We start from the raw sequence: 27821 nt of genomic DNA on the forward strand, positions 1-27821 counted from the left end.
ATATATATATATATATATATATATATATATTTACACTGCAATATAATATATTTACACTGCATTAACTGATTTCTTAATGGGGTAGTTCACCCAAAAATGAAAATTCTGTCATCATTTACTCTCACTTATGTTGTTCTAAACCTGTATGAGTTTCTTCTGTTGAACTAAAAAGAAGATATATATACATATAGTCGACTGACTTATATGACTTATACATAAGTCATTGGCTACTGTCAACTGTCCAGTTACCAACATTCTTCAAAATATCTTCCTTTTAGTTTGACAGAAGAAACTCAAACAGGTTTGAAACAACATAAAGATGAGTAAATGATGACAAAATTTTCAGGAGTGAAATAACCCTTTAGTTTAATTAATCTTTTTGACTTGTTTTTCAGTGTAAAATATAAAATATAAAAATATAAATATAAAAAAAAAAGTAAAAAGATAAATTTATTAAGCAACATTGCATAACATTTTTTGATGTTTTAATGGGAATGTTGGACAAAATTACTCTTTTTTTTGCATCTTAAAGGTGCAGTGTGTACATTTTAGTGGTATCTAGTGGTGAGGTTGCAAATTGCAATATAGAGAAGCTACGGTGGCCAACATAGGACAAATATGTCATGGACATTATTGTGTCTGAGACAGCAGAGAGTAGCTAGTCAAGCAAACATGCTCTGTAGAGCAATTTGTCCATTTAGAGCTACTGTAGAAAGATGCCGGCACAAAATGGTGACTTAACATGTAAGGGGACCCGCGGTGTATGTAGATAGAATTGGCTCATTCTAAGGTAATAAAAACATAACGGTTCATTATGTAAAGTCTTTATACACCACTGAAAACATAGTTATGTATATTATATTGCATTTCTGTCAATAGATCCTCCTATAATTTACACATTGCACCTTTAAAGAAATATTTTTCCTTTTATAGCTTCAATTCATTTAGCTTTTTTGTTAGTTGCTTGTAGTGTAACCACAACTACTTTTTTAGTAAGTGTTTATAATTGTATATAGATAATGAAAATTTGTAAGTGTTCATTTAATATGTGCATGATATGAGCTGCATGCAGTTGTAGCTTGACAGAAGTTTAACTACTTCAATAGCCTGTTACTATAACTTCATTTTCAAAGTAGATTCCCTAACAGCCAGACTAAAATATTTGAAGGGTGTATGAGTCTAAACTCTCACAAATAAAGCTGGCTTCCTGTAGCTTGTGTCTGGTTATGGCTAGAAGAAATTGGCTGATGGGGAACGATGCGCACACTGCTGTCATCTGGGAAATCAGCTGGTGGATGCATGGATGTCAACAGCATGGGGACGCCTGACGAACCCAGAATGCTCCCGCTCCCACTGCTATTCCCTGTGAAGCACTGTGATTCGGTGAAGGAAAAAGTGTGAGAGAAAGGTGAGAGTACGAACAGATGGAGAAGGGTGATATGTGTTCTCAGGAAGACAGAGACCCTGAGAAAGAGAGATGTATATATACACACATATATACACACACACAGAATCCCTCACTGATTTTCTTGCATTTCAGTTGTATTATGTTCCACACATATCGGTGGACATAAATAGATAAGCATACTGGCTGGATACATGACATTATGGTGGGCGTTATATTAATGCACTTCCATAAAGTCTCTTATAAAGGTTTGGGAGTTCACATCTCATTCTGCTGCATTTCCCTTCACTACCCACCACATATATACATTTGCAGAAAAACAAACCCTGTACACCATTACCAAGAGCAGCTCTCTGTGGAGTTCACCTTGGGAAATATCCTATGCCTGTGTTCATCTCTGTTCTTCACATTGTACTTTTCCATTCAAGGCAGACCTGAAATTGATATCATTTTTGCCTTCTGACAGAAAAGAAAAAAAAAACATGCATTTGAATTTGATCAGCAGCTAGCCCTGATTTGAAATCTAGTGATTCTCACTCTGAAATGAGACCTAGATTAAAATCCCATGTCGACCAGGCATATCATCACAGATTCATGACTTATTGAGCACAGGCTGATGGGGGTTGATTTTCTCTCAGCAAAAAAAAAAAGCGTTCTTGATTCCTCTCTGGGGGTTCGAGCTCCCTGTCTCCACGGGTGCCTCTGTGTTGCCCCCCAAGAGAACTAAAGGTCAGTTTTTCACACGATGAGAGACACCATCTCATCTCTAATGAAATATGTTTTGAAGAGAATCACTCTTCATTTGAAATGTAACACATCTGGATTGAAAAATCAGATCTACTGGCTCTTTGTTCCATGTTTGTTTGACAAAAAGCTCCTGTTTGCACAAAACGCTGGATGCCGTTTAGTTTGGTAATTGCAGCTGGCTTGGTTGGATGTTCTTCTACCTGCAGTGCACGTGGGGGGAGGTGTTTGTGGGTAGTGCAGATGGAAAAGTAAATAACCTGACACTCTGAAAGGGAAGAATATTTACAGAAGCGTAGGGGAGCATGAAAAGCCAGAGGTTGCGGCACAGAGATGGTTTCACTTAGAAGAGACATTTAAAGTTTAAAAAAATGAGAGAACCAGCCTTGACTAAAACAACTCTTTTTGATTTTTTTTTTTCCCATAGTGAGGTTGGATTTTGGGGATTAAAGGTTGATTATGCTGATCACCGTACATAATCCCATCATCCACCATGTCATGCTCGTCGTCAAACACAAGGTCCTTCCTCCTTTATCCTCACTGTTAATTCTAATCTGAAATGTATGTTAATGCAGCTTGGGATATATCCCTTTCATCCAATCATTGGCTGCTCCAGTTTATAGTAAATGGTTTCTCTCTTTCTCTCTCTGTCTCTTTCTCCTCCTCGCTTCCCAGTGTGTGTGTGTGAGTTTGCGACTCAGCCTTGAGGCATCCCGTTTCAGCTCCTCAGCTTCCAGTCAGAGGGAGAAAGGGGAGGGGGGTGCATATAAGAGTGGTAGGTGGGAGTGGGGTCTGACCGCAAAGTGTCTACTGTTTAAAAGAAAGGGACTTCACCCTCCCTCCCTCTCTCTCTCTTTCACTCATTCCCTCTCTCAGCATCAGCAGACATACACAGGCTGGATGGCGCACTCTCACTGAGAGCAGAGAGACAGGAGGGAATGACAGGACTGTCATCTGTCTAAAGAAAATTAAAAAGAACTACAAGAGTTCCTGATGGTTTCAACCTTTCGTTTGGCGTCACATTGCAGTTCCTAGACAGAGGCACGTCTCTAAGCCTGTAGAGGAGGACTGGTCTCACTAAGGTAAGCTGTGATGCTCCAAGTCCATCTACCTGTTAGTGTGACAGATTTGCGAGTTAAATGACTCTGTACTCTTTATAAGGGTCTCTGTGTTGGATGTGTTTAATGCTAAATCTGCAGAATAAAAAAGCAGACTGTTAATAAGTCAGACTTTACACTTGTGTACAACAAACATTTACACAAATTGTACCTTTAGGTGTACAGCAGCTTGTCACTGAGGAAGAATCTTTGTACCTTATTTCCCTTTAAAAGGTTTAAGTAGTACCTTAAGGGTACATGTTACTACTCTAAGGTAATAATGTGCAAATTTAAGGGGTAAATAAGGTACAAAGTTGTCCCTTTAAGGGAACTGCTGTGACAAGCTGTTGTACCCCTTAAGGTACATTTTTTTTCTGACAGTGTAAATGTTAGCCAAGGACTTTCAAGGCTGCTAGTGATGCATTGACTTGCTTTAGGCTGCTCATTATGGTTTATAGGGGAAGTGGTCCACATTTGTTTTAAGCTCAGCAATTATTCCAGCTCCGCTTGAGGGGGGGAATACAGTAGCGTGCACTCTGATAGTTTGGCGTAACTCTACACGTGGTGGGCTTGTCTACAGCTGTAGGTCAGCCGGTGTCCGTTACCTGGCAGGCGGTGTCATCCCTCCCAGGATCTCTGTCCTCTCTCCAGCCAGGGAGAGCAGCAGCTGGTTTGTTTTAGCACTTCTCTCTTTAGTCTGGTGCTCCTCATGTTGCTCCGCTGTCAGCTGCCAGCTCTTTTCTCTCGCCTCATCTACGGTGAGGGGGGGGTGAATGTTTCTCGGATCAGTATGCTGTCCTTACTGATGGGTTGTATCCGTTTAGGAGAATGGAGAAGCTGAGGTGATGAGAAGATTTGCGTGTGTGTGGTGGTAGAGGGAGGGGTCTAGGCTGGGAATGCAGGGGCTGAGAGATGCCTTATGAGTGCGTATATATGGGGGGGAGGGGTCAATGACAGAGACCCCCTGGATCCAAGGGTGCTAAATAGGAGGGAGGTTCTGCTTCGAATGAAGTTGTTAGTTGTTAGTTGTTAGTTGTTAGTTGTTAGTTGTTAGTAATGAAAGGCAAAGCTAATGATTGCATAAAATATTGTTGACTAAGTTTTCTTCTCTTTAAGTTTTAACTTTTTTTAAGTGACTTCAGAATGTGAGTAAACACATTAAACATTTCTATTTCGTACTATCTATGATATATTGAAATTTTTTGTTGTGTGATAATGTAAATGCCTCCTGGGTGGTTAATATCTCCTCAGATATTTTGCCATCATTATCTTGAGGACATCAGAAGTGCCAACCACACATGGTTGTTGCCTAGATGGGGTGTTTAAATGTTTTATGATGCTATGTGCAGTGTATTCACTGACAGTGCCACTCAGAACAAAGCTGAGTGGGAAACTAGCCTTTGTTTGAACAGCTGTCAGCTCTGTTCCTGTCCTGGCAATGCACTTGAAACAGATATTGTACCCTCTGTGTTTTCCTGTGGCTGCTATCTATCTATCTGTCTATCTGTCTATCTATCTATCTATCTATCTATCTATCTATCTATCTATCTATCTATCTATCTATCTATCTATCTATCTATCTATCTATCTATCTATCTATCTATCTATCTATCTATCTATCTGTCTATCTGTCTATCTGTCTGTCTGTCTGTCTATCTATCTGTCTGTCTATCTGTCTGTCTATCTGCCTATCTGCCTATCTGCCTATCTGCCTATCTGTCTATCTGTCTATCTGCCTATCTGCCTATCTATCTATCTATCTATCTATCTATCTATCTGTCTATCTGTCTATCTGTCTATCTGTCTATCTATCTATCTATCTATCTATCTATCTATCTATCTATCTATCTATCTATCTATCTATCTATCTATCTATCTATCTGTCTGTCTGTCTATCTGCCTATCTGCCTATCTGCCTATCTGTCTATCTGTCTATCTGTCTATCTGCCTATCTATCTATCTATCTATCTATCTATCTATCTATCTATCTATCTATCTATCTATCTGTCTATCTGTCTGTCTGTCTGTCTGTCTGTCTGTCTGTCTGTCTGTCTGTCTGTCTGTCTGTCTGTCTATCTGCCTATCTGCCTATCTGTCTATCTGCCTATCTGCCTATCTGCCTATCTGTCTATCTGTCTATCTGCCTATCTATCTATCTATCTATCTATCTATCTATCTATCTATCTGTCTATCTGTCTGTCTGTCTGTCTGTCTGTCTGTCTGTCTGTCTATCTGCCTATCTGCCTATCTGTCTATCTGTCTATCTATCTATCTATCTATCTATCTATCTATCTATCTATCTATCTATCTATCTATCTATCTATCTATTTATCTGTCTGTCTGTCTGTCTGTCTGTCTGTCTGTCGGTCTATGGATCTGTCTGTCTGTTTTTGAAATATGCTTTATAAAAGGGTTTTTTTTCCTCCACACTTAAAATTGGCCACAGAGGCATTCAGAATGATTTGTTGGCATCAGTGAACAAAGATTTCCTCGGTAGACTTCAGTGTGTTAAAGTGTCGCAGCCCCAGATGGCTGTCTGATGCTAATGTAACATGGCTAGGAAAGCCATAGGCTCAGAGCACAGACAATGTCCCTACCGGTGGCAGCCAAGAGATGAGCACACGTGTCTTCCAGAGGAACTCTGGTTAGCTGACCCAGCATGCTAGAATGCATTTGTCACTATATATCTGGGATATGAAGAGTTTTAGGTCAGGTTAGGTTAGCAGAAGTTTTAAATTGGGACGTTGTAAATGGGAAATCCACAAAGCTCACATTATGACACTTCTGCCTCCAATTTGAACAGGGAAAATCTATCTTTTAATTTCCCAGTCAATTGTCTTGTATTTCAGTGAAAACTGATTTTTCTTTCCAGAAGGCGAAAAAATAAAATAAAAAATTCAATAGGGTCAATAAGTTGAAAGAGCTTGTTGCTCAATCCCAAAAGATCATATTGTGATGAAGCTAATTACTATAGGTATGTAGAGTAAGAAATTGGATCTGGCAGGGTCTTTTTTTAAAGAACAGCCTTAGTAAATCAACTATACACACTTGATCATGGCTTATCTTTCCTCAGTCAGCAAGAGGAAATACACAATTTCTTGTTGGTGGAGAAAAAGCAATTTCCAGTTATACACAAACAAGAAACATGGTAGCTTTTATTCTTTCTAGAATAGGAAAGAATGATCAATGGCTTGCGATTTGGGAAGGGAAAGATGCTTTGTGCTTGTAAAAATAAATGACCGCTGTGTTCAAATAAGTCTTTTTACTCTGTAGCAAATTGACTTTTGGATTAAAATATGGACTTCTATTCTTTGCAGTTCCTGCCAGACCACAATATCCTTAAGAAAAAAAGGTAATTTATTTTTTATTTTTGCTAAGACCAAGATGTGAAAGGGACTGTCTGCACTGAAAAGTGTTTGAACTTCAACAAATGGGAAGCTCAGTAGTTTGAACTTTTAAGGTCTGAACACATGAGGCTGCATTTTCTGGCTGTAACAGAGGTTAAGCTAATAAACACGGGGTCACCGGTGCTGGAAATGTAAAATGAGACGGCAAGTAACAAATGTTCCTTCTTCATTCCCTCCATCTGGTCTTTAAGAGAAAGCACACATGGAAGCTGAAGTCAGGAATTATTCAACTTCATTCCCAGTAGCCTTCTTCAGTGTCTCTGGTCTCAAATGTTGACTGACATGTCCTAAACTTTCCATTTCTCCTTAATCAGCATGATAGAGTTCACCTTTGGCAATGTCACCATAGCTCTATCATGTTCAGTTTGAGTGCTTCTTTGGTGAAAGTGCAGCAATGTCAGCGAACCGCAGGTCCATCAGCGCAGTGCAAACACCTCTATCTCTGCTCATACGCCAGACCGGCTTATCGCTCTCTTACACACACACACAAACCTCCTATCGGTGCAATCAGATCTCCCAGCATCATTAGAGCTCTGTAAATGGGCCTCGGCTGTCATGAAACCCAACTTTTTCATCATGAAAACAACCTGCATTGCCTTTCACTTATCAGTCGGCTTGTAATCTTATGCCTCTACTATATGGAGAGAAAATAGCTCACAGGAATGTAATGATCGGTAATAAAAACAGAAAATTATGCCATTTAGGGTTGATTTTAAAATTGTATTACAGAATAAATACCTTTAAGCGTTGACAATGAAATCAGATGCAATATTAATAATGACTTAATCTCATTATTATGAGAATGATGCAGCTTGAAATATAATATACAGTGCCGTGTGTCCTTAGGTTCTGGTTTCACACCTCACTGTCAATCCAGAGATGGGAGAAATGCCAAGAGAATGTGTTGGGTGAGAGATCACATTATGTGGCATTTGAGAGACCTTTAAGCTCACATTGCACATACAGCAGTGAGACAGCACGTCTGCGTGTTTATGATTGCCAGACATATTCATTTGTTTGAATCTGCTCGGTCAACCCAGCGCTAGCTGTGACTGACTTCCTTTTGAAGCACAGACATGCCAAGCAAAATAGAGTAGTGCGGCATAGACACTCATCAGCTCGTTTAAGGCCAGTGGACAGTCACAGTGCACATTCCGCATTCAGTTCACAGTATAAAAAGTAACAGGATGTCAGAGAGAGGAAAAATATTAGTGTAATAGAGAAGAAGAACTGCAGAACTATAGAAAGAAAGAACAGAATAAAATGGTAAGTGTAATGGTCAACTGAGCCACTCCTCCTAAATGAGCATTGCTCAGGAAGGCGATGACTTCTAAATCCATTTATGAAACAATAACAGTGGCTGTATACTTTGCCATCGATCCAAGCACACACCATTGAGCGACGTTATGAGCTAGTCTGGAAATCCATCTCCGTGTTGGATGATTATGAGCTGCTTCATGGTGCTGGTTTCAGCAGCCCTCTGTCTGATTATGACCTTGGAAACCATGCAATCAATAAGCATCTACTTCTCAATGAGAGTTTCACAGTGTACTCATATTTATAATGTTTTTTAATTATGATTTATCAGGGTTTATTTGATCTTCAACCCAGACCAGACACCTTTGAGCCCCTTTACACAAAATTAAGTATTTTCTCAACTTCATCATATTGATTTTTAATGAAGTTTGACATGCACCACTGGAGAAATGTTGCAGTGTGTATACAGCATACCACTGGGAGATATGTTTCTTGACTCCTTCCCAGTATTAAACAAACTGTCAGGGCATTTTTATAGCATCTATTAAGGTGAATAGAGTCGAGACAATACCAATTCATTCACCACGGCAGGCGACCCATATTAAGGCATCCCAGTCAAGGCAAGTGCTTTCTGTCATGGGTGACCTACAAAACTAAGTCTGCTTGATGATTTCATAGGAATAACTGAGGAAGAGTTCCCCTCTGTTCAACAGACTGTGGATAAATGTCATCTCTAATCACTGAATATGAAACTCAACTTTTAAAGCAACCACAGCATTTTTTACAGTTCAATAACCTGATGTATGCAGAAGTCAGTTAGATGCTATTTAGCAGATAATTTTCCATTAACGAGAATTCACCACACCATCGGCCCTTGGAAGACAGGAAGAAAAGATTTGACCTGATTTTATTTTATTTATTTTATTTTAAATTCTGCCCACTCAACAGTTGTCATCTAAATATAATGTGTTACTAATTCTCATCCAGTTTAGAATAATATGTTTTGTACTTTTTAATCTGTTTTTTTTTTTGGCATATTCCTTTTATTTTTTATGTCTTTGTAGTATACATTTAATTGCAGCCAAATATGCCTCATTCCCAAACCACTTACATGCTAATTACTCAATTATGTAAACAGCTACAAACTTCTAATTTAACAAATAGCAAGTAAGCTCATTTGTTTGTGGCACATTGGTGTGGTTGAAGAATCGTTTTAACCGTCACTATATAATTTATGACTTACAAAAGTATTCATTTGGTCTCTGTGTGAGGTATTCTTCCTTTCACATGCTCTAGTCAGCATTCAGCACTTAGTACAACACAGGACCAATTTAGATCACTGGCACTAAATATGTGTGCCAGCAGGTTCACTCCCCATTGAAATTCCTCTCACATTAGACACACGGAAGCCAACTGGCCCAGCCAGAGTCTGAGAAAGTAACAATGTATAAAAACTAGACCTGGCATGAGAAAGCAGCAGTCACATTGTGTCTGGTTTATCTGAAAGTGCCAGTAAGCAGCAGCATTAGCATACTGCTCTGAGCTCAGCACTGTATTGATGGAGCTCTAATAAAAGAGACTGGCTTTGTCTATTTCTTGTTGTTCAAAATGCAAAAAAAAAAAAAAAAAATGATTTCCAATCTAATGATAATTACTGCACATTTTTTTCTTAGTCAAGCATGTCCATCATTGCTGCCATGGAGCCAAGCTGTCATCATTAAATTACATATAAAAAAAAAAAAAAAGAAATAATTAATTTACAGTCCACCCTTCGCCAGGGGTTAAGGGCAAAATCTTACACAAAGACCAGCTTGGTCCTTCAGAGTCATTTTCTTTCTTCGATTCTTGTGGCAACAAGCCAGGCTTCAAAGTGAAAAAGCCAGCTACCCATCCAGAACTAAAACCGCAAAGCGACTCAAAGCAATTTTCTGCCTATTTTGCTGATTTAATACCAGGGTTTAGATGTGAGGAACAAGAAGCGGGGTAGGTCCCGTCACCCCCAAGGGTCCAGATCGGGAGTCTCCCATCATCGAGCCCCCCTTAAGCTCTCAATCACAGAAGCGTTCATCCCTGTCTGTCTAATCACGGATGTGCGGCGGCAGCCGTGGGATCCCTCTCGCTGGAGCTCATCTGTCAGTACCGCTAATCACATGTCAAAGCAAGCTCTCCACTCACTAAACAGATCCTGGCAAGATATTACCTGCTATTGACCTTGCAAGCTGTGGCTTTGGGTTAGCCCCCTGCAGCCATGACAAAATTATGATCTGTGCAACTACTTTGTATTGCTCTTTTTTTGTATGGGTTTGCCTTAAAGAGATATTTCACCCCCTCATGTTGTTCTAAACCAGCAAGACTTTCTGTATGAAGACAAAAATATATAAAGTATATAAAAATATAAAGAATCTTTTAAAAAATCAATTGAAAATTATTATTTAGTTAAAGGGATACATGTGATTGAATGATGAAAATGGCTAGATAAGGTGAAATCTGGAAAATGCACACATAAATGTTACAAATTTTATATAAATATTGGGTGTTTTATGGTATTGAAAAAGTCAGCACTTTTGGAAGGTGGTTATTTCCATCTTAAATGGATCCCATATGGTTTTCATAACATTCAGAAAAAAAACTGTATGGAAAATGAATCTGAAATCCTGTAATTGGCAAGTATGTGACCATATGACATGCACATCAGGACTCTTTAAACACAGACATCCTCAATCTCCATACTACAGCACAGTAACATGCTTGAAAAGGTTTTAGAGCTGTTTCCATTTTATTTTAATTAAATTTTTCACAGACCAATGCACTTAAGTTACAAGCCTCCTGGGCCCTCTAAAAACTATACTTTTAACTTCTTTTAATGAGAAAAGTATTGTGTTTTAAAACAAAACTCTGCTTCTGTCTGGAGAATGGTCAAAGATTGCTAACTTTTATGAGAAGTGTGAACTCCGAACACCCACGCTAGCGGAAGCGCTGCAGATGGTCTCCTCCGCGCTAGTATTAATCTGTCAGCATGGGCTGTGGGCAGAGCGTCAGAGAGGAGAGTGCGCTCCTCAGATTCAGGTGTTGCCTGCTGTGTGTCATGGCAGCCTGTCGTAGGAAACGCTGCTGGAGCCCTCTCTCCTGAGCTGAAGTTTGCCTTGCTTTTATTGGCCAGAGTTGATCTTTGTGGAAGCCAAGGCAACCAAAAACCGAGTTGTGCTTAGTGTCTATCTTCCCTGCAGTGTTGCTGACTGCCAAATTGGTTTGGAGTTTTTTTGGGGGGAAATTTTATTCTGAATACGAACACTGCCTGTTGTGATATGGTTTTCTTTATTTAAATATGATTCATTCTAGCTGGAAAGGGCGCACAAGTCAGTGTTAAAAAGTTAAAACATTTCCCTTTTCTTTATTTCTATTGTCTATTAGCAACAATTGCTGTGAGAAGTATATGATACAAACATATTTTTCTATATATTGTATCCATTATGATAACAACTTGCATTAATTGCTTTAATGAGCTCATTGTTTCTGCCTAAATGACTACATGATGTTATCTAACTGCATGATTTGTATTATCTAAGAACTGTACATTCTGACATATTGGACATTACTTTCACACAGTGACCGCTGTTTACAGATTACTGTACATTGTAATGTACAAGCATGCATTTTCTGTAAAGCTGCTTTGGAACGATATTTATTGTGAAAAGCGCTATACAATTATCTTTAATTAATATAAATTGCTTATTTTCTTCTTAATATATATATTTTATTATAAATAATGATTTACATTTATTTTGATATATTATTTAAACAAACATTTATTGTCTGTATATTTAAATTGTGCTTTAGAATTATCCATGCATGTTTTTAAAATTCCTTAAATAGCAGATTTTTTCATCATTGATGTAATTTGATTCATTTTCCATTTTGTATGGGTAAGTGCAATCAGATCTCTATCTGTTCACACTGGACATGCAGTGGAATGAAATGTGCACATGTAATCTGAGTGACTCTTCTAATTTTCTTCTAATTCTTTCAAATTTTTTCCTCCAGGTTTTTCTCCAGGTTATATCCAGTATCTTGAAACAATTTGAACATTCACACAAGTAAAAAGAGTCCTGTGAGATCAAATCATGGGGTTGCGAGGTCTGCTACTGGCCTCTGTGGCAGTAGCTGTTTTAGTTCATCTCTCTAGTGCTGGCCTGGTTAAAAGAGTAATAAGACACAGAAGAGAATCATTGTCACCAGCCACTGAGAACTTGACCCTCCCAAGTCCTGACCAGCCTGTGGTTTTCAACCATGTGTACAACATCAACGTTCCCTCTGGATCCCTCTGCTCGGTGGACATGGATTCACCAGGAACAACAGAAATGAAGCCAAAATCGGAACAATCTGACCAGCACATAGAACACACCATGGACGGGGAGAATCAGATTGTTTTTACACATAGGATTAACATTCCCAAGCAAGCTTGTGGTTGTGATAACCAGATGCCTGACATGAAGGACCTCCTGAACAGGCTGGAAATGCTGGAAGCAGAGGTATCCAGTCTAAGGGAGCAGTGCACCAGTGGAACAAGCTGCTGTGGTGCTCAGGTTGCAGGTGAGGTCAAATATAACAGATACTTTGGCAGTCCATTAGGAGGCTGAGTCTCATTACAAATGTATTTGAAAGAAACATAACAAAGCTGAATAACTTAAAGTGATAGTTCACTCCAAATAAGTCATCACTTACTCATCCTCATGTTGCTCCAAACCTGTATACGTTTCTTTCTTCTGCAGAACACAAAAGAAGATATTTTAAAGAATGTAGGTAACCAAACATTTGGGAGGCCTTTGACCCTTGCATATGCATATAATGGAAAAATATAGATTTTTACTTTTCTTTCATACATGGTAGCCCAAATGAGTTTTAATCATTACATTAATGTTAGAAGAGGCTGACAGCAAAAGGTTCCACTTACTTAACTGACCAGTTAAATTAATATTCAAATTTGCTTCCATCCAAAAAGCGGCTGAAAAAGGCACAAGTTTTCACATACATAACCAATAACTGTCAGAGGTAACAATTCAAGGCTTTCTGTATCACATTAGTCTGCTTATGGTGAAGAGAAACTTTCAAATTTAGCAAAAATGTAGATGAAATAAAAAAATAATTAAGTATCCCAAAACATGAGACTGAATGACAGGGCCATATTGATTAATAATCGAGACTTATTAAAGATATTAAGGGTATATCATTTATTGTTTGTATACATGAGCGTAATTATTACTAAACATAAAATTCAAACCTGCTGCAATCTATTATTGGTTTGAACTCTATTAATTTACATATCAGCCTCCCCAATAAATCCATCTATGACTGCATGGATATAGATATTTTGATTAATTTCATCCTCACAAGCGACTCGAGTCATTGCTTAGTCTTTTATCGTGACCTCAAAGCAAATCTGTATAAATGGATTTTTCAGAAGTGGTTTCATATACAAAATGTGTTCAAACCATAACAAACCAATTCTTTTTAGTGATTAGAAAGCATGCAGCTCAACCAGTCTACTGTACAATTCTCATCCCTACCTAAAAATGCATGAGTGTGTTTTTCAGCAGAAGCCAAAAATGACTAAAACTCTCTTTCTCAGGTGAAGTCACAACCAAACCCTACTGCAGTGGCCGTGGCAACTACAGCACTGAGACCTGCAGCTGTTTGTGTGAGCCCGGTTGGAAGGGAGTCAACTGCTCTGAGCCAGAGTGCCCAAACTTCTGCCAGGATCAAGGCCGTTGTGAGGATGGCAAGTGTGTCTGCTTTGAGGGCTTTGGCGGGGAGGACTGCAGTATAGAGCTGTGTCCTGTAGATTGTGGTGAGAATGGAGAGTGCATCGACGGGGCTTGCCTCTGTGAGGAGGGCTTCATCGGTGAAGACTGCAGTTTAACCAACTGCCTAAACAACTGCCTTGGCAGAGGGCGCTGTGTGGATGACGAATGTGTATGTGACGAGCCTTGGACGGGGTTTGACTGCTCCGAGCTCATCTGTCCTAACGACTGCTTCGACCGTGGACGCTGTGACAATGGAACATGCTATTGTGAGGAGGGCTTTACTGGGGAGGACTGTGGGGAGCTTACCTGCCCCAAAAACTGCAACCACCGTGGCAGGTGTGTCAATGGACAGTGTGTCTGCAATATCGGTTACAGCGGAGATGACTGCTCCAAGCTCACCTGTCTCAATGACTGCAATCAGAGAGGTCACTGCTTCAATGGGAAGTGCATATGTGACCCCGGGTTCGAGGGCGAGGACTGCAGCATTCTCTCCTGCCCGGATAACTGCAAAAAAGGACAGTGCATCAATGGTGAGTGTATTTGTGATGCTGGGTATGAAGGTGACGACTGCTCAGAGCTTTCCTGCCCCAATAACTGCCACGATCGTGGTCGATGCGTCAACGGGAAGTGCATTTGCAAAATAGGCTTTGCTGGAGAAGACTGCAGCATCAAGACCTGTCCCAATGACTGCCATGGACGTGGAGAGTGTGTAGATGGCAAGTGCATTTGCCATGATGGCTTTGCTGGAGAACATTGCGGTATCAAGACCTGCCCCCATCACTGCCATGGACGTGGACAATGTGTGGACGGCAAATGTGTTTGCCACAAAGGCTTTGCTGGAGAAGACTGCAGCATTAAAACCTGTCCCAATCACTGCCACGGACATGGACAGTGTGTGGACGGCGAGTGTATTTGCCATGATGGTTTTGCTGGAGAAGACTGCAGCATTAAAACCTGTCCCAATCACTGCCACGGACATGGACAGTGTGTGGACGGCAAGTGTATTTGCCATGATGGTTTTGCTGGAGAAGACTGCAGCGTCAAGACTTGCCCCAATGACTGCCACGGACATGGACAGTGTGTGGATGGCAAGTGTATTTGCCATGATGGTTTTGCTGGAGAAGACTGCAGCATCAAGACCTGCCCCAATGACTGCCATGACCATGGACAGTGTGTGGACGGCAAGTGTGTTTGCCACACTGGCTTTACAGGTCATGACTGCAGCGAGCTGACTTGCCCCAATGACTGCCATAACCGAGGACATTGTGTAAATGGCCAATGCGTGTGTAAAAGCGGGTTCACTGGAGAGGACTGTGGTACAAAGTTGTGTCCCAACAACTGTCTGGACCGTGGCTACTGTGAAGATGGAAAGTGTGTCTGCTTTGAGGGCTACACTGGTGTGGACTGCTCTGTTCTGACCTGCCCAGCAAACTGCAATGACCAAGGCCAATGCCTGAATGGAATGTGCATATGTGATTTAGGCTTCACTGGCGACGATTGCTCTGAAAGTAAGTCACTATAATTCATACAGAATATGTAACATTGCACATGTATAGCTTACACTTAGAGTTTTGGCTATTATACTTTCTCAAAGATAAAGCAGGCGTAAATATAAATGACTAAAAGGGTTAGTTCACCCAAAAATGAAAATTCTGTCATTTATTACTTACCCTCATGTTGTTCCACACCCGTAAGACCTTCGTTCATCTTCAGAACACAAATTAAGATATTTTATTTGAAATCCTGAAAGCCTTCATAGGGAGCAATGACACTTCTCTCTCAAGATCCATAAAGGTACTAAAAACATATTTAAAACAGTTCATGTGAGTACAGTGGTTCAATATTAATATTATAAAGCGACAAGAATATTTTTGGAGCGCCAAAAAAACCCAAAATAACGACTTATTTAGTGATGAAAGACATGTAATTTCAGCCGTTGGCAGTTTGACACGCGATCTGAATCATGATTCGATACACTGATTCATTTGTGCTCCGATGCTTCATGAAGCAGTGTTTTGAAATCATCCATCACTAAATAAGTCGTTATTTTGTTTTTTTTTGGTGCACCAAAAATATTCTTGTCACTTTATAATATTAATATTGAACCACTGTGCTCACATGAACTGATTTAAATGTTTTAGTACCTTTATTGATCTTGAGAGAGGAAATTTCATTGCTCCCTATGAAGGCCTCATGGAGCCATTGGATTTCAACTAAAATATCGTAATTTTTGGCATGAGGGTAAGTAATAAATGACAGAATTTAAATTTTTGGGTGAACTAACCCTTTAAGGTGTATGTGTATTAAGATTACAATGTAAGTGACATTAACAAAAAAGACAGTTCTTTGCAATTATATGACAGTTCATCTTCAGAGAGTCACAACACTAGCATGATTAGCGTCACCAGACAAAATTTGCACCAATAACATTTTTCAAACAGGTTTCCCGGACACTCCTCCCTATCTGCCATTGGTCAGACAAACCCATAGTTCCTCCCCAAACTCAGATAATTGTTTGAGCAAGTGAGTTAGGCATTAGGCAATGTTTACACATTTAAGGAAATCAATCTATGAATGGCTTAGTCGTCTCTGCACATTAAACTGTCATTGGATAAAGCATTTATCTTAACATTTCTCTTTCCCACAAACTGTGGCACAATATCAAGTTGTCGTTTTCCAAGTTCTACGTGTTATCTTTTGAGTCAGAGGTTATATAATTAAATAATTTGATATGTTTCAATCAACAGTCTCCCCACCCAGAGACCTTACAGTGACTGAAGTCGACCCAGAAACAGTGGACCTCACCTGGGTAAATGAGATGCTTGTGACGGAGTATCTTATCACCTATGTGCCTACTGCTCCTGGTGGTTTAGAGATGGAAATGAGAGTCTCTGGTGAAAAGAAGACAGCCACTATTAGGGAGCTTGAGCCTGGCATAGAGTACCTAATCAGTGTCTTTGCTGTCCTGAACAGCAAGATGAGTGTCCCTGTCAGTGCCAGAATAGCCACACGTAAGTCACACATCATCTAATTCTTGGGAAAATTGCTTATTATTTTGTCCTGAGTATATTCTGCTAAGCTGCTCTATCTTACAAACAGATCTCCCTGAACCCGAGGGTCTGAAATTCAAATCGGTTAGAGAGACTTCAGTAGAGGTTGAGTGGGACCCTTTGAACATCCCGTTTGATAGCTGGAACCTTATCTTCAGAAACACAGTAAGTGTCCTGGCATCACTCATAGGGCTATGATCCAAATGTGTATCATTGCCCTCCTTAAAGTTGTAATATAAAAGGACTGTTCTGTTTGCAAGTCATAGTTTAAAATAAGAAGCTCCAAAGGCGTCCAGGGAAAAATAGCTGAGTGGTTCCACTAAGCAAAAAGCTACTGTCAAGAAGTCTGCGGTTTTGCAAGACAATACCCTCTAAGAAGCTCCTGGCAACAGCATGAGTGACCATGTGCCACAGAACTGTTATTGTCTCTGTAATGCTTTTTTTTTTTTTTTTTTTCTCAAGGGCTTTTGCAAACTCTAAAAAACAGCACCATTAGAACATGCAAACCTCCCCTACATCCCTCTTTCAAAACACAGCTTGGCAGTCTCATTCACACATCAAGTTTAGAGATGTCAATGCCAAAATAACTCTCACTGTGAAGTGAAACACTCATCCAAGTAGAATCAGCTAAAAGACCGAAGTGTTTACTCTCAGGACACCCTCTCATAACCCTTTAGCTCATAGGAGCTTGACTTTGTTTTCCTGAGGTTGCTTTTTTGATGATTTGTGGTGTTCTTTTATTAACAGAACCTTTGATCAGCGATCTGTTTTCAGATTTAATATATTCACCAATTCAATTCACTAAAAAAAATGTTTTTGAATGGCAGAAAGAAGAGGATGGAGAGATTTTGAATTCTCTCACCCCTCCTGAGACCACCTTTGAGCAGTCTGGTCTAGGACCTGGACAAGAGTATGAAGTTAAGCTTGAGGTTGTAAAGAACAACACCCGTGGACCCCCAGCCAGCAAGAACGTTGTCACAAGTAAGCAGCTGTCGACAGTAATTAACAGGCGGCCATGACCAAGCTGCTGTTTTTCAGGTTTTTTTTTTTTTTTTACATTTTGAAAAGACAGCACGTCTTCCCTTACCTTGAGAGCTAGAGCGACTGGCAATGTAAGTGTTAGTTCCTTGAGACCTTATTTTGCAAGATGATGGCACTTGCCATCTGCCTAACTACACCAGATCAACTAAAATATATACACTACCATTATAAAGTTTGGGATTAGTAAGATTTTTATTTGTTTGTTTTTAAAGAAATTCCATATTTTATTCAGCAAGGATGCATTAAATTGATCAAAAGTGACAGTTAAGCTTTATATTTCAAACAAATGCTGTTCTGTTCATCTTTCTGTTCAAAGAATCTTGTGTCACAGTTTCCACAAAAACATTAAGCGGCTCAATCATTTTTAATTGTGATAATAATAAATGTCTTAAGACCCAAATCAGCATATGATTTCTAAAGGGTAATGTGAAGACCGGAGTAAAGGCTGCTGAAAATTCAGCTTTGCCATCACAGAAATATATTTCATTGTAAAATACATTAAAGTCAAGAGTTATTTTGTAATAATATTTCAAAATGTTACTGTTTTCACTATATTTCTTAATTTAAAAAAAAATAATAATAATAATACAGCATTGGTGAGTATAAGAGACTTCTTTCAAAAACATGAAAATCTTAATTTATTACAGGGTCTGAAGTATTTTTCATCCTTAAATTTTACAACTGAGACTTAGAACAGGCTTAAACAAATTAAGTAACAGTGTCATGTCATACATTTTAAGGTCTTAGTAATGATATTGAATAATATATTTTTATTTGATCATTTGTTTTATAGCTTTTGTGATATACTGTCATATTCCTACTGTACATGAAACTCATATTCCATATTCCTAAATGAAACTTAAGTATCATTCTAAACAATATTAACAATTTTTATTGCGCCACATTTCTGAGCTCCAGTTAAAGGGACATTACATGCTTTTTCATCCTCTTTGACTGGATGATTTGCTTTTAAATGATTGTAGGATCAAATGTTATACTACTTGTTACCATTTTGACATTTCCCAAACATCCTCTCTCTTTTATCAATAGCTTCTTTTAGAACACCCTACAGATTATTGCCCTATTGGGAAAATATGTGCAGTTATAACATTGGCCTCTTATGCTGTCAGTACAAGAAACCAGAATTTCCCTTCACAACAAGCCGATTTTGCTGTCTTACAAATGTCTAAAAAAATCTCCCAGCATGCCTCTAATGCTCCATCTACTCCATTTCTTCGACTTGTGCCACATAGGATTTGCATTAAAGGAGGACTAATTGCTCAAAGTGAGTTCTCTCCCTCACTCTCAGTGTGTGGGAGGCACCACTCAGCAACATGAGAGGCTGTCCTCCCGTGAGATAACTGGTGCATTGGAGCATCTCACATGCACAAATCTGCTCTAAGCTGCATGCAGTTCCTCTATATTATCTTACGCTCACATAAGTATGTGCTCTCAATACACTTCCTAATGTGGAAAACTGATTTTACCATGAAAATAAAGACATAAATAGCTATTTTACTATCCTCTTTTTAGTCTTGGAGAAGGTGTACAGGTAAAATACCCAGGTCCTATCCTTGGGATATTGGTATGAATGCATTTGTATAATAGCAAATAAGGTCTTATCCTTGGGATATAGATATGAATGCATCTGTATAATAGCAAATAGTATATTTTTTTACAAACAGGACCCCCTGGGGATTTTATTTGCATTTAATTTACTATTATTTACCATTTTAATAATTTCTTTCGGTTTAAGCACTGTAAAAATATGAAACACAATTAATTAATTAAAATTAAATGAATAATGACAGTTTATATTTTTCTTACATAGTATAAATGGGTCTTTTTAATTAAAAATGTGTAGCTGGCATTATATTTTATGTGGGCGATCACCATATTTGATGTGCCTTGATATCAAAAAGTGTATAGATTGTTTGTATAAATTTTCCTATTCTGTAGCTTTTTTCCAAGATGTCACAGACCTCTCCTCTCATCCGCAGTGATTGATGCTCCTAGCCAGGTGGATGTGCGTGATGTGACGGACACCACAGCTCTCATCACCTGGTTTCAGCCTGTCGCTCAGGTGGATGGGATCTCCGTGTCCTATGCCCCAAGCACAGATTTGGACAAGAACACAGTCGAGCTTTCCTCCATGGATACCCAGTACCATCTGGCTGAACTATATCCTGACACTGAGTATGAGGTCTCTCTCATGGCCCGCAGGGGAGAGATGACCAGCTTTCCTGTCTATCAGACCTTCACCACAGGTACAAACTCCTTTCAACATCTAGAAATCCTTTCAGAACATCATAAAGTGAAAATTGTCTGCTTTAGCAGGTCTACTGATAATTGTGGTGTACTTAGACCTGCATTGAAGCAATTGTGTTTGTCATGCCTTGGAGGATAACCGTACGTTTACAAGGAGCCTATTCTTTCATCCACATGTTAATGTGTTTCAGACCTGGATGCCCCAAAGCACCTGAAGGCAGTTGAACAGACAGATGAGAGTATAACTCTGGAATGGAAAAACAGCATAGCCGACGTCCTCAATTACCGTGTTAAATACGGCCCACTTTCTGGAGGGGAGCACGGAGAACTGGTCTTCCCCAGCGGCCCGAAAGACACCACTCGGGCTAAAATCACTGGTGAGAGGCCAGTTTGAATTACACAGTAATTCCTCTCCAGAGATTACAAACCACATCAATTACAAACAGATCATAAAGATTAAAAACTATGTGTGAAAACAAAAAGAGGGGAAAACAATTAGGCTCAGCTGCAGTGCGCACCAGAAACTGGAGTAGTTTTCAGTAAACCCATTTTATTTGATTACTTGAAAATGACCCATATGCATGTCCAAACCATTTGTATCCAAACTTAGTTCTCAGATGTTGAAGTGGTGGAAGTCATATATTCACAAAGCATCCTCAAAAAGGATTTAAAACAATTATAAAGCTACTGTAGGTCTTTTTACTCCATACTTGTACTATTTAACCCTTATTTCCAAATGAGTGCCTTTGTTTTAGTGGCGTTAAATGTTTACATGACTAAAGGAGAATGAGATGCTACCCTTTTTGTTGATAATGCCTTATTCATGCTTTAAATGAAGTAACACTGGTGCTTCAATGTGAAAATCCCAGTCAAAAAGGAAAGTGGAGGCTTTCTTCGTCGCAGCAGCACTTCTATTATACACTTGCGCTTTGAGGCAATCTCCTGTGCTAATTCTTATTCTCTACAACCGTGTGTTACCGCAAGCAGGGATTATCATGGCTGGGAGAAAAAAAATATATTCAAAATGGATAATAGATTCTTTGTCTGGTTTGCTCCTTTGTCCTTGGGAGGCCTGTTCCCTGTAAATAAAGCAGACGATCTGTTCGACTAATAACGCAGAGCCTCTCTCTCTCTCTCTCTCTCTCACACACACACACACACATCTCACTAGTTGTCTCTTTCACACAGTTATTATCTGTAATTGCCGTCACGCCTGTGATTTTATTGATAATGAGCTTCCTCTGCATTAGGCGTAATTTCATGCTGGAGGACTCCTGCACAGTGACCTCTGCAGGAGCCAATACAGACATTAAGTGTGGGATTTGGGCTAAGGGCTCTTATGAACAGGGGCTGTGGGGATCAGAGAATCTCTTGTATGATGGTAAATATTGTTTCTGGCCTGTGGAGAAGCTCTTTGATGCGGCCACTGAAAGGCATTAGATTGATATGGCGCACAGATGAAACTGAAACCGTGCTGTCGCTAGTACGAAAACAATTGCCTACCATGGAGGTTCCAAAAACAACCAATGTGAGAGATTAATGGTTTCGTTTTGTCTGATGTTTTGAGAGAAGTTATTTTTGTTGGGTTTTCTCTTAGGCCTTAGGCCCGGGACTGAGTATGGAATGGGTGTGACGTCCATTAAGGAAGAGCGTGAGAGTTTGCCTGCAACGACCAATGCTGTGACTGGTAAGACTTAACAAAATGGTCATTAACTCACAGGTGCTTTATGTACATTTATTAAAGCTGAGTGAGTTGAAAGTTTATGTGAGATCTACTGTCATAATAAAGCTCGTTGTAGGATATATAATTCTGAAATAGTTCAATAGCTGGAATAGTTCAGAAAACAAACAATTTACTCACTCTCATGTCAAAAGTGAAAGGAGGACTGGGGCTGTCAAGTACCAAAATGACAAAAAGCACAATATCAAAGTGCTCATGTATCATAAAAATGCTCCATATTGCCACTGTGCCTTCTGCAACCTTTGTGTGACAAACTGACAAATAATGTAACTTGTGATTAAGTGAAAATGTATCTTTTCCATTTGTTCATGTCTCATTGTTTTGAATTTGAACTGAACTCCCATTCATTGTAATTGCATGTGAATAAGCGACCAGTTTCTTCAATCCAGTTTCTTCTCCTATTGTATTCAATGGAAGAAACTCATGCAGGTTTGGGACAAAATGATGACAGAATTGTCATTTTTTATGAAACAATCCTTTAATGTAATGTCCCTGTCCTCTTAGATCTTGATGCTCCCAAAGACCTTCAAGTAAGTGAGACCACAGAGACCACACTGACACTTGTTTGGAGGAGGCCGGTCGCTAAAATCGACACCTATGAGCTAGTGTTAGCCTCTGCGGATGGCGAGAGAACTGAATTGGAGGTACCTGGTGCTGTCAGTACCTACATTCTGAGTAACCTGAACCCTGGCATGCTGTACACCATCAGCCTGACTGCCAAAAGAGGAAGAAAGATGAGTGTGCCAGCCACCCTGTCAGCATCCACAGGTTAGAATGCATCATTACATTTTCATTGATATATTTAGAACGCATCTTCACATCCCCTTTTCTCTTGCTTCTAGAATGACAAAAGCAATATTGGTTTGGATCATGTAATCAGCTTTAAAAAATATATGATTTAAATCTAATTCGTATAATCCAAAACATTTATTCAGCAGGCCACTGAGGATCTGAAGGCAACTCTGGAATTTATTATCTTCACTATTTTCCTCTATAAATGTCAATATTTCTTTTGGAGTTTAAAGATACTGCAGTCGTTGTTCTTTGAATTTGAATTTAATATTTTGTAGCTCCTTATCTTGAGAAGACTTCTATAAAAATCTCAAAATATTTGTCAGTATGCCACCATGCGCTGGAAATTGAAGCCTAATATCCCAATTCTCTGCCCTCATTTATGACATGTGGGTTTATTTAATTTTTTTATAGAAAAACCAATGAAATGCAAAATCACTGTGGTCAGGATGCCATTTACTTAACTTCCAGAACTTTGTTACCAAAATGTTCTTGCTTATATAACATTGTAATCATTAACTAAAACCAAGGAGCTTCAAAATATAGCATCAGTTGTTTGCTTTGGTCGCCAAGGCAAGACAACAGATATAGTGTTTCTCAAGATCCCAAACACACACACACACACAAACTCTCACACACGCACAGAAAGCTCATTCATGTGATAATCATCAGAGTGAGCCCACTCCCCTTTTGGATTTGCGTGATTTGACCACAATGAACTGTGGGGCGGACTGATAAATAGGACACATGCTGAGCCGCCTGTTAAAATGTTGTCTCTGAAATCACCAGCACTATAATCCCAATGCATTTATTTCAGCAGCCATTATCGGTCTTAGACACAGCACACAAACATGGGCATACACTTCCCTCAGACCCAAAGGATTGGGGAAGGTGGGGGGCAGGGAGAGCTCTAGGTCTGGCTTTCTTCTGTTCACTAAATGCTTCCCTGGCATTATTATAAGAGTTTCAGCTTGTAACATGGAAATGTGGATATCTGATGACTGAGATCTCAAAGGAAACATATGAGGACATAACCAGGCCAAAAAGGAAAGCGCAATGCATGCACATAGTAGTTACACTATCTTGTGTTAAGGTGCGGTCACATTAGCGAAATGTAAAAAATAGTCTAGTGATGTATGAAGCACAGCTCAGACAGAAGTCACTTTCAAACCAGGCAGTTGGTCAGTGTGGCGAATATGCGTAACCAACATAAACCTGTTGCATTATCTGCAGTGGAAAAACTTTCGCCCTCATGCGAAATACCTAATTGCATGGATTCCTATTGAAATGATTGGATTTCACTTGTGACAACGGTAAATGTGATCGCAACATTATGGTGTAAAGAACATGCATGTCTTAAAGCTTATACAGTGTAGAGCAAAAAGGGTTGTGCATGCGTCCAACAATGGCTTTATCCAAACGCCCTTGAGGTGTTTGTGGCCTAAGGATCTCACAGCAATAAAGCCATTATTTTATTCTACCTCCTTCCATTCCTGTTTGCATGCAGTGAGGGCCACTCCTCAGACTCGCGTGGGCCGCTTTTCACTGGAAAGAACTGAGTGTGGAAAATGAAACAATTTGACCAAATTTCACTTCCCATGAATGGCGCAAGATGATCAATGAGTTGTTTTGCTGTTTGACAGCTTCGTATTGTTTCATTTCCTGGTTTCAAAAGCGACAAGCGGCCCTAATGCCTGGGAAGGTCATTCACTTCATCTCCATTGTCTCTCACCCTATTTGCACGCCACGTTTCTCCCCTCTTGAATGTGCATAGACAGGATAATAGTTAGCCCACCGTGCATCTCCTAGCTATCTGCCCCCACTTTGCCTGCGAATGCTGACAATGCACAATGATGTTCAATTATAGGTTGCACTGCGCCGAGCTGCATGGCTGCCTCCCATGTTTGAAGTGTTCAGCGTACCTCTGCTCAGGCAGGCTAGGCAGGACCTTCAAAAATTAATGGCTTTTCTCAGGGCCATTAATACCAAAGCTGTCTCAGCAAGCTGGTGCTTGGATGTTAATAGGTTGTAAGAGAAATGACTGCAAATTTGTTTGTTTGTCACTACAACTTTCTGAAAGTTATTACTTGTGTGTTTTTTTTTTTTTTTTTCACTGCATGGGCAGATATTCCTGTTCTCTTTGGAACAGATGGAGATGATTTTGTTAGGAGTAACAAATTAAGTGGTTTATTGTTGCTCGACTTGCTCATAACATGGGTTTTTACTCTTTAATTGTTAGATGCTTTTCCTTTTTTTGAATTATGTGAAACTTGATGCACTGTGGATTTTTTAAATGTCTTGTTTTTAGCTTTCAGGCCTTTTTGTTTTTACGTCAATACAATTGACTCCAAGCAACAAAAACGACCATCCCTACAATTACCCATGATGCTCTTCTCCGAAATGTACTTTTTCCTGCCAAAATAATTATCTTCTGATCTGTTTGTCATCCAGATGATGAGAAGCCTCAGGTGGGAAACATCACCATCTCTGATGTGTCCTGGGATAGCTTCAGTGTGTCCTGGGAACTGGAGAAAGGAGAGGTTGAGGGCTTTCTGATTGAAGTGTCTGACCCAGATGGCTTATCTGAGGGCCAGAACCACACACTATCCAGCCAGGAGTTTAGCCTGGCTGTCACTGACCTCTCCCCTAGTACTTTCTACAGGGTCACACTGTATGGGCTGTTCAAGGGAGATCTCTTAGATCCTGTCTTTGCTGAAGCCATCACAGGTATCAACAAGTTTTGGACCAGCTTGGTTTTCTTTTTGGCATCTTTTCTTTTCCAGTCTTTGGATCAAATGCTGTGCCTCAAGCAGCAATACAGACTAACCTCTTGTCTTTTTTAATGAGCAATTCTTTTATCACATCACATGTTGAATTGATACTAACACATTTTTATTTTATTTTAGCCAGCTTTTTGTAGCCTTCTTAGTGTTTTCATCTCTCCATCTATCATCTATCATCTAGTTTCCAACTAGTATTTATTTTATTTTCCACTATTAATATAGAATGTTAAGTAACTATTTGGGTTCTGTCAACTAAATAAGAAATATAATGCAACATCATCAAAAATGAATAATTCCAGAAGAAATCCCAGTCTGAATATGCCTACATCCCTACTACACTACCGTTTAAAAGTCTGGAATCAGTAAGATTATTATTATTATTATTATTATTTTTTTTTTTTAAAGAAACTACTACTTGTATTCGACAAGGATACATTAAATTGATCAAAAGTTACAGTACAGATATTTATTATGTTACATAATTATTATTAATTTATTGTTATTTGTTAATTGTTTTATTTAAATAATTGATGTTCTTTTGAACTCTCTAGTCAAGTTCTGTTTCCAGAAAAATATTCAAAAAAAATCTCAGCCCAACTGTGCACAAAACAAATGTTTCTTGAGCACCAAATCAGCATATTAGAATGATTTCTGAAGGATCACGTGACACTGAAGAATGGAATAAATTACATTTTTATGAAAACAGGTATTTTGAATTGTAATATTTCACAATATTACTGTTTTTGGTAGACACTTTTTCAAAAACATTAAAAAATCTGACCCCAAACTATTGAATGGTAGTGTAATGCAGCTGGTTCTACTTGCACCACTCCGATCAAGATTTGAACCCGCGTTTCTGGCAAGGGAGGCAGGTGCACTAACAAAGATACTAAACACTCAGCCTCTAGCATCAGTTGATAGTGCACCTTTTTAGGACAGGGGACTGGGGTTTACTTGCACAGCTCTTGCTAGCTAGGCCTCCGTTTCACAGCCTCATCCATGACTGATTCCAGAATAAGTTCCAGCATTGGATTATGCCTACTTCCCTATGTAGTATGTGAAAAGCAATACATACAATGTAATATGTCAAAATAAACCGTATTCATAAGACATATGATCCGCAGGGCATCATACAATGATGTTTTATTAACAAAGTTCGGGGAGAACACATTTGAATGATCTATCCAATCAGCATGAGAGGAGGCCTATATATATATATATATATATATATATATATATATATATATATATATATATATATATATAATATATATATATATATATATATATATATTTGTAAGTGTAAACTTGTGAATATCCATAAGTAACAGGGAGCAGCGGCTGATGTCATAAGTCACATGACAATACCAAGATTGCTGATATAGTCAAGATTTTATACATTCTACACACACACACGTACTTGTAGAACAAACTTTATTAATGGCCATTCTTAAATGCAGTACATACTCTTACAGTATGTGATTTCAGATGCAGATAATCTCTCAAATTTGCAAAGCGCTACAAAAAAAAAACCCACAAAGCCTCTTTCAAGTCAGCTGCAGATTCTGTGAAATGTCGACACTCTTCCCGTCTGCTGAATTATGTTGAAGTATGCTGACATTCAGAGCACACCTGCACAGCATCATAATGCTACACCACACATTCACGTCTGCATAATCACAAGCACAGCCTGCAGGTGCAGTAAATGACCTCTGTCTGTCATCGCTGATACATTTGTGTGTAATAGGCTATACAAAGTTAGACTAATGATGGCTTTTTCATTCTAATTGACTGCAGCATTCAATTCACACTGTTGGTGAGTCAACTTAAATCATTTGGTTTGTGGCATTTATAGTCTACCAGCAAACTAAACGGGTTGTATTGTAACAAACATACATTTATTAGGCGCATACCAAAGTTTTGCCCCCCCTCAGAGAGTCAGCGAATAGAGCGGGTGACTAGGCTGGGGTGTACTGCCATGGAAGTGATCCTGAGGAGTTTTTGTCGCTTCTTGTGAAGGATCTTTTCAGTATGCACGCCCAGTTTCTGACCCTGCGCTACTTCTCATTCTTATGCCTCACTTTCACACATTTTCTTGGCGTTTATCAGCCAGTGGCTGCAGGGGCCACAGTTGTAGCAGTCTCTCAAGTCTGCATGCAAATAGGCAGAGGAGAAGGGGAACTGATTGGATTTCTGTTAACCTCCTCTCTATTCATGTCACATGACCCATGAACTCTTGCCTCACTCTGTTCTACTGAGTAATACAAGCTTTTAAAATCAGAAAAAGTACAATATTTACAGAAAGTTCTGTAGTTTTCACTTTAGAGTTGGTGAGCTTTTCCCTGCTGTAATATTTAGCTGTGTCAACACAGATATCCCCCTCAGAGGTTTAAGCTGCCTGCTGTAAAATTACTGCTTCCAGACCTTGTTTCTGT

At 39.2% G+C, this 27821-nt stretch overlaps 1 protein-coding gene across 1 annotated transcript in view; it reads left to right on the forward strand.

Moving 5' to 3' along the window:
* The first annotated feature begins 3112 nt into the window (after positions 1–3112).
* tncb (tenascin Cb) overlaps positions 3113–27821 on the forward strand; it is a 36180-nt gene continuing 11471 nt past the window's right edge. The window contains exons 1-12 of the mRNA XM_067406003.1: positions 3113–3231; positions 11952–12500; positions 13537–14688; positions 14782–15219; positions 16459–16722; positions 16811–16926; positions 17589–17742; positions 19803–20069; positions 20262–20447; positions 21668–21757; positions 22316–22579; positions 25055–25330. Of these exons, the coding sequence (XP_067262104.1) occupies positions 12032–12500; positions 13537–14688; positions 14782–15219; positions 16459–16722; positions 16811–16926; positions 17589–17742; positions 19803–20069; positions 20262–20447; positions 21668–21757; positions 22316–22579; positions 25055–25330 (3676 nt within the window). The 5' untranslated portion in view covers positions 3113–3231; positions 11952–12031. The remainder of the gene's footprint in view (positions 3232–11951; positions 12501–13536; positions 14689–14781; positions 15220–16458; positions 16723–16810; positions 16927–17588; positions 17743–19802; positions 20070–20261; positions 20448–21667; positions 21758–22315; positions 22580–25054; positions 25331–27821) is intronic.

This window comes from Chanodichthys erythropterus, chromosome 13 (assembly GCF_024489055.1).
Source record: "Chanodichthys erythropterus isolate Z2021 chromosome 13, ASM2448905v1, whole genome shotgun sequence".
NCBI lineage: Eukaryota > Metazoa > Chordata > Actinopteri > Cypriniformes > Xenocyprididae > Chanodichthys > Chanodichthys erythropterus.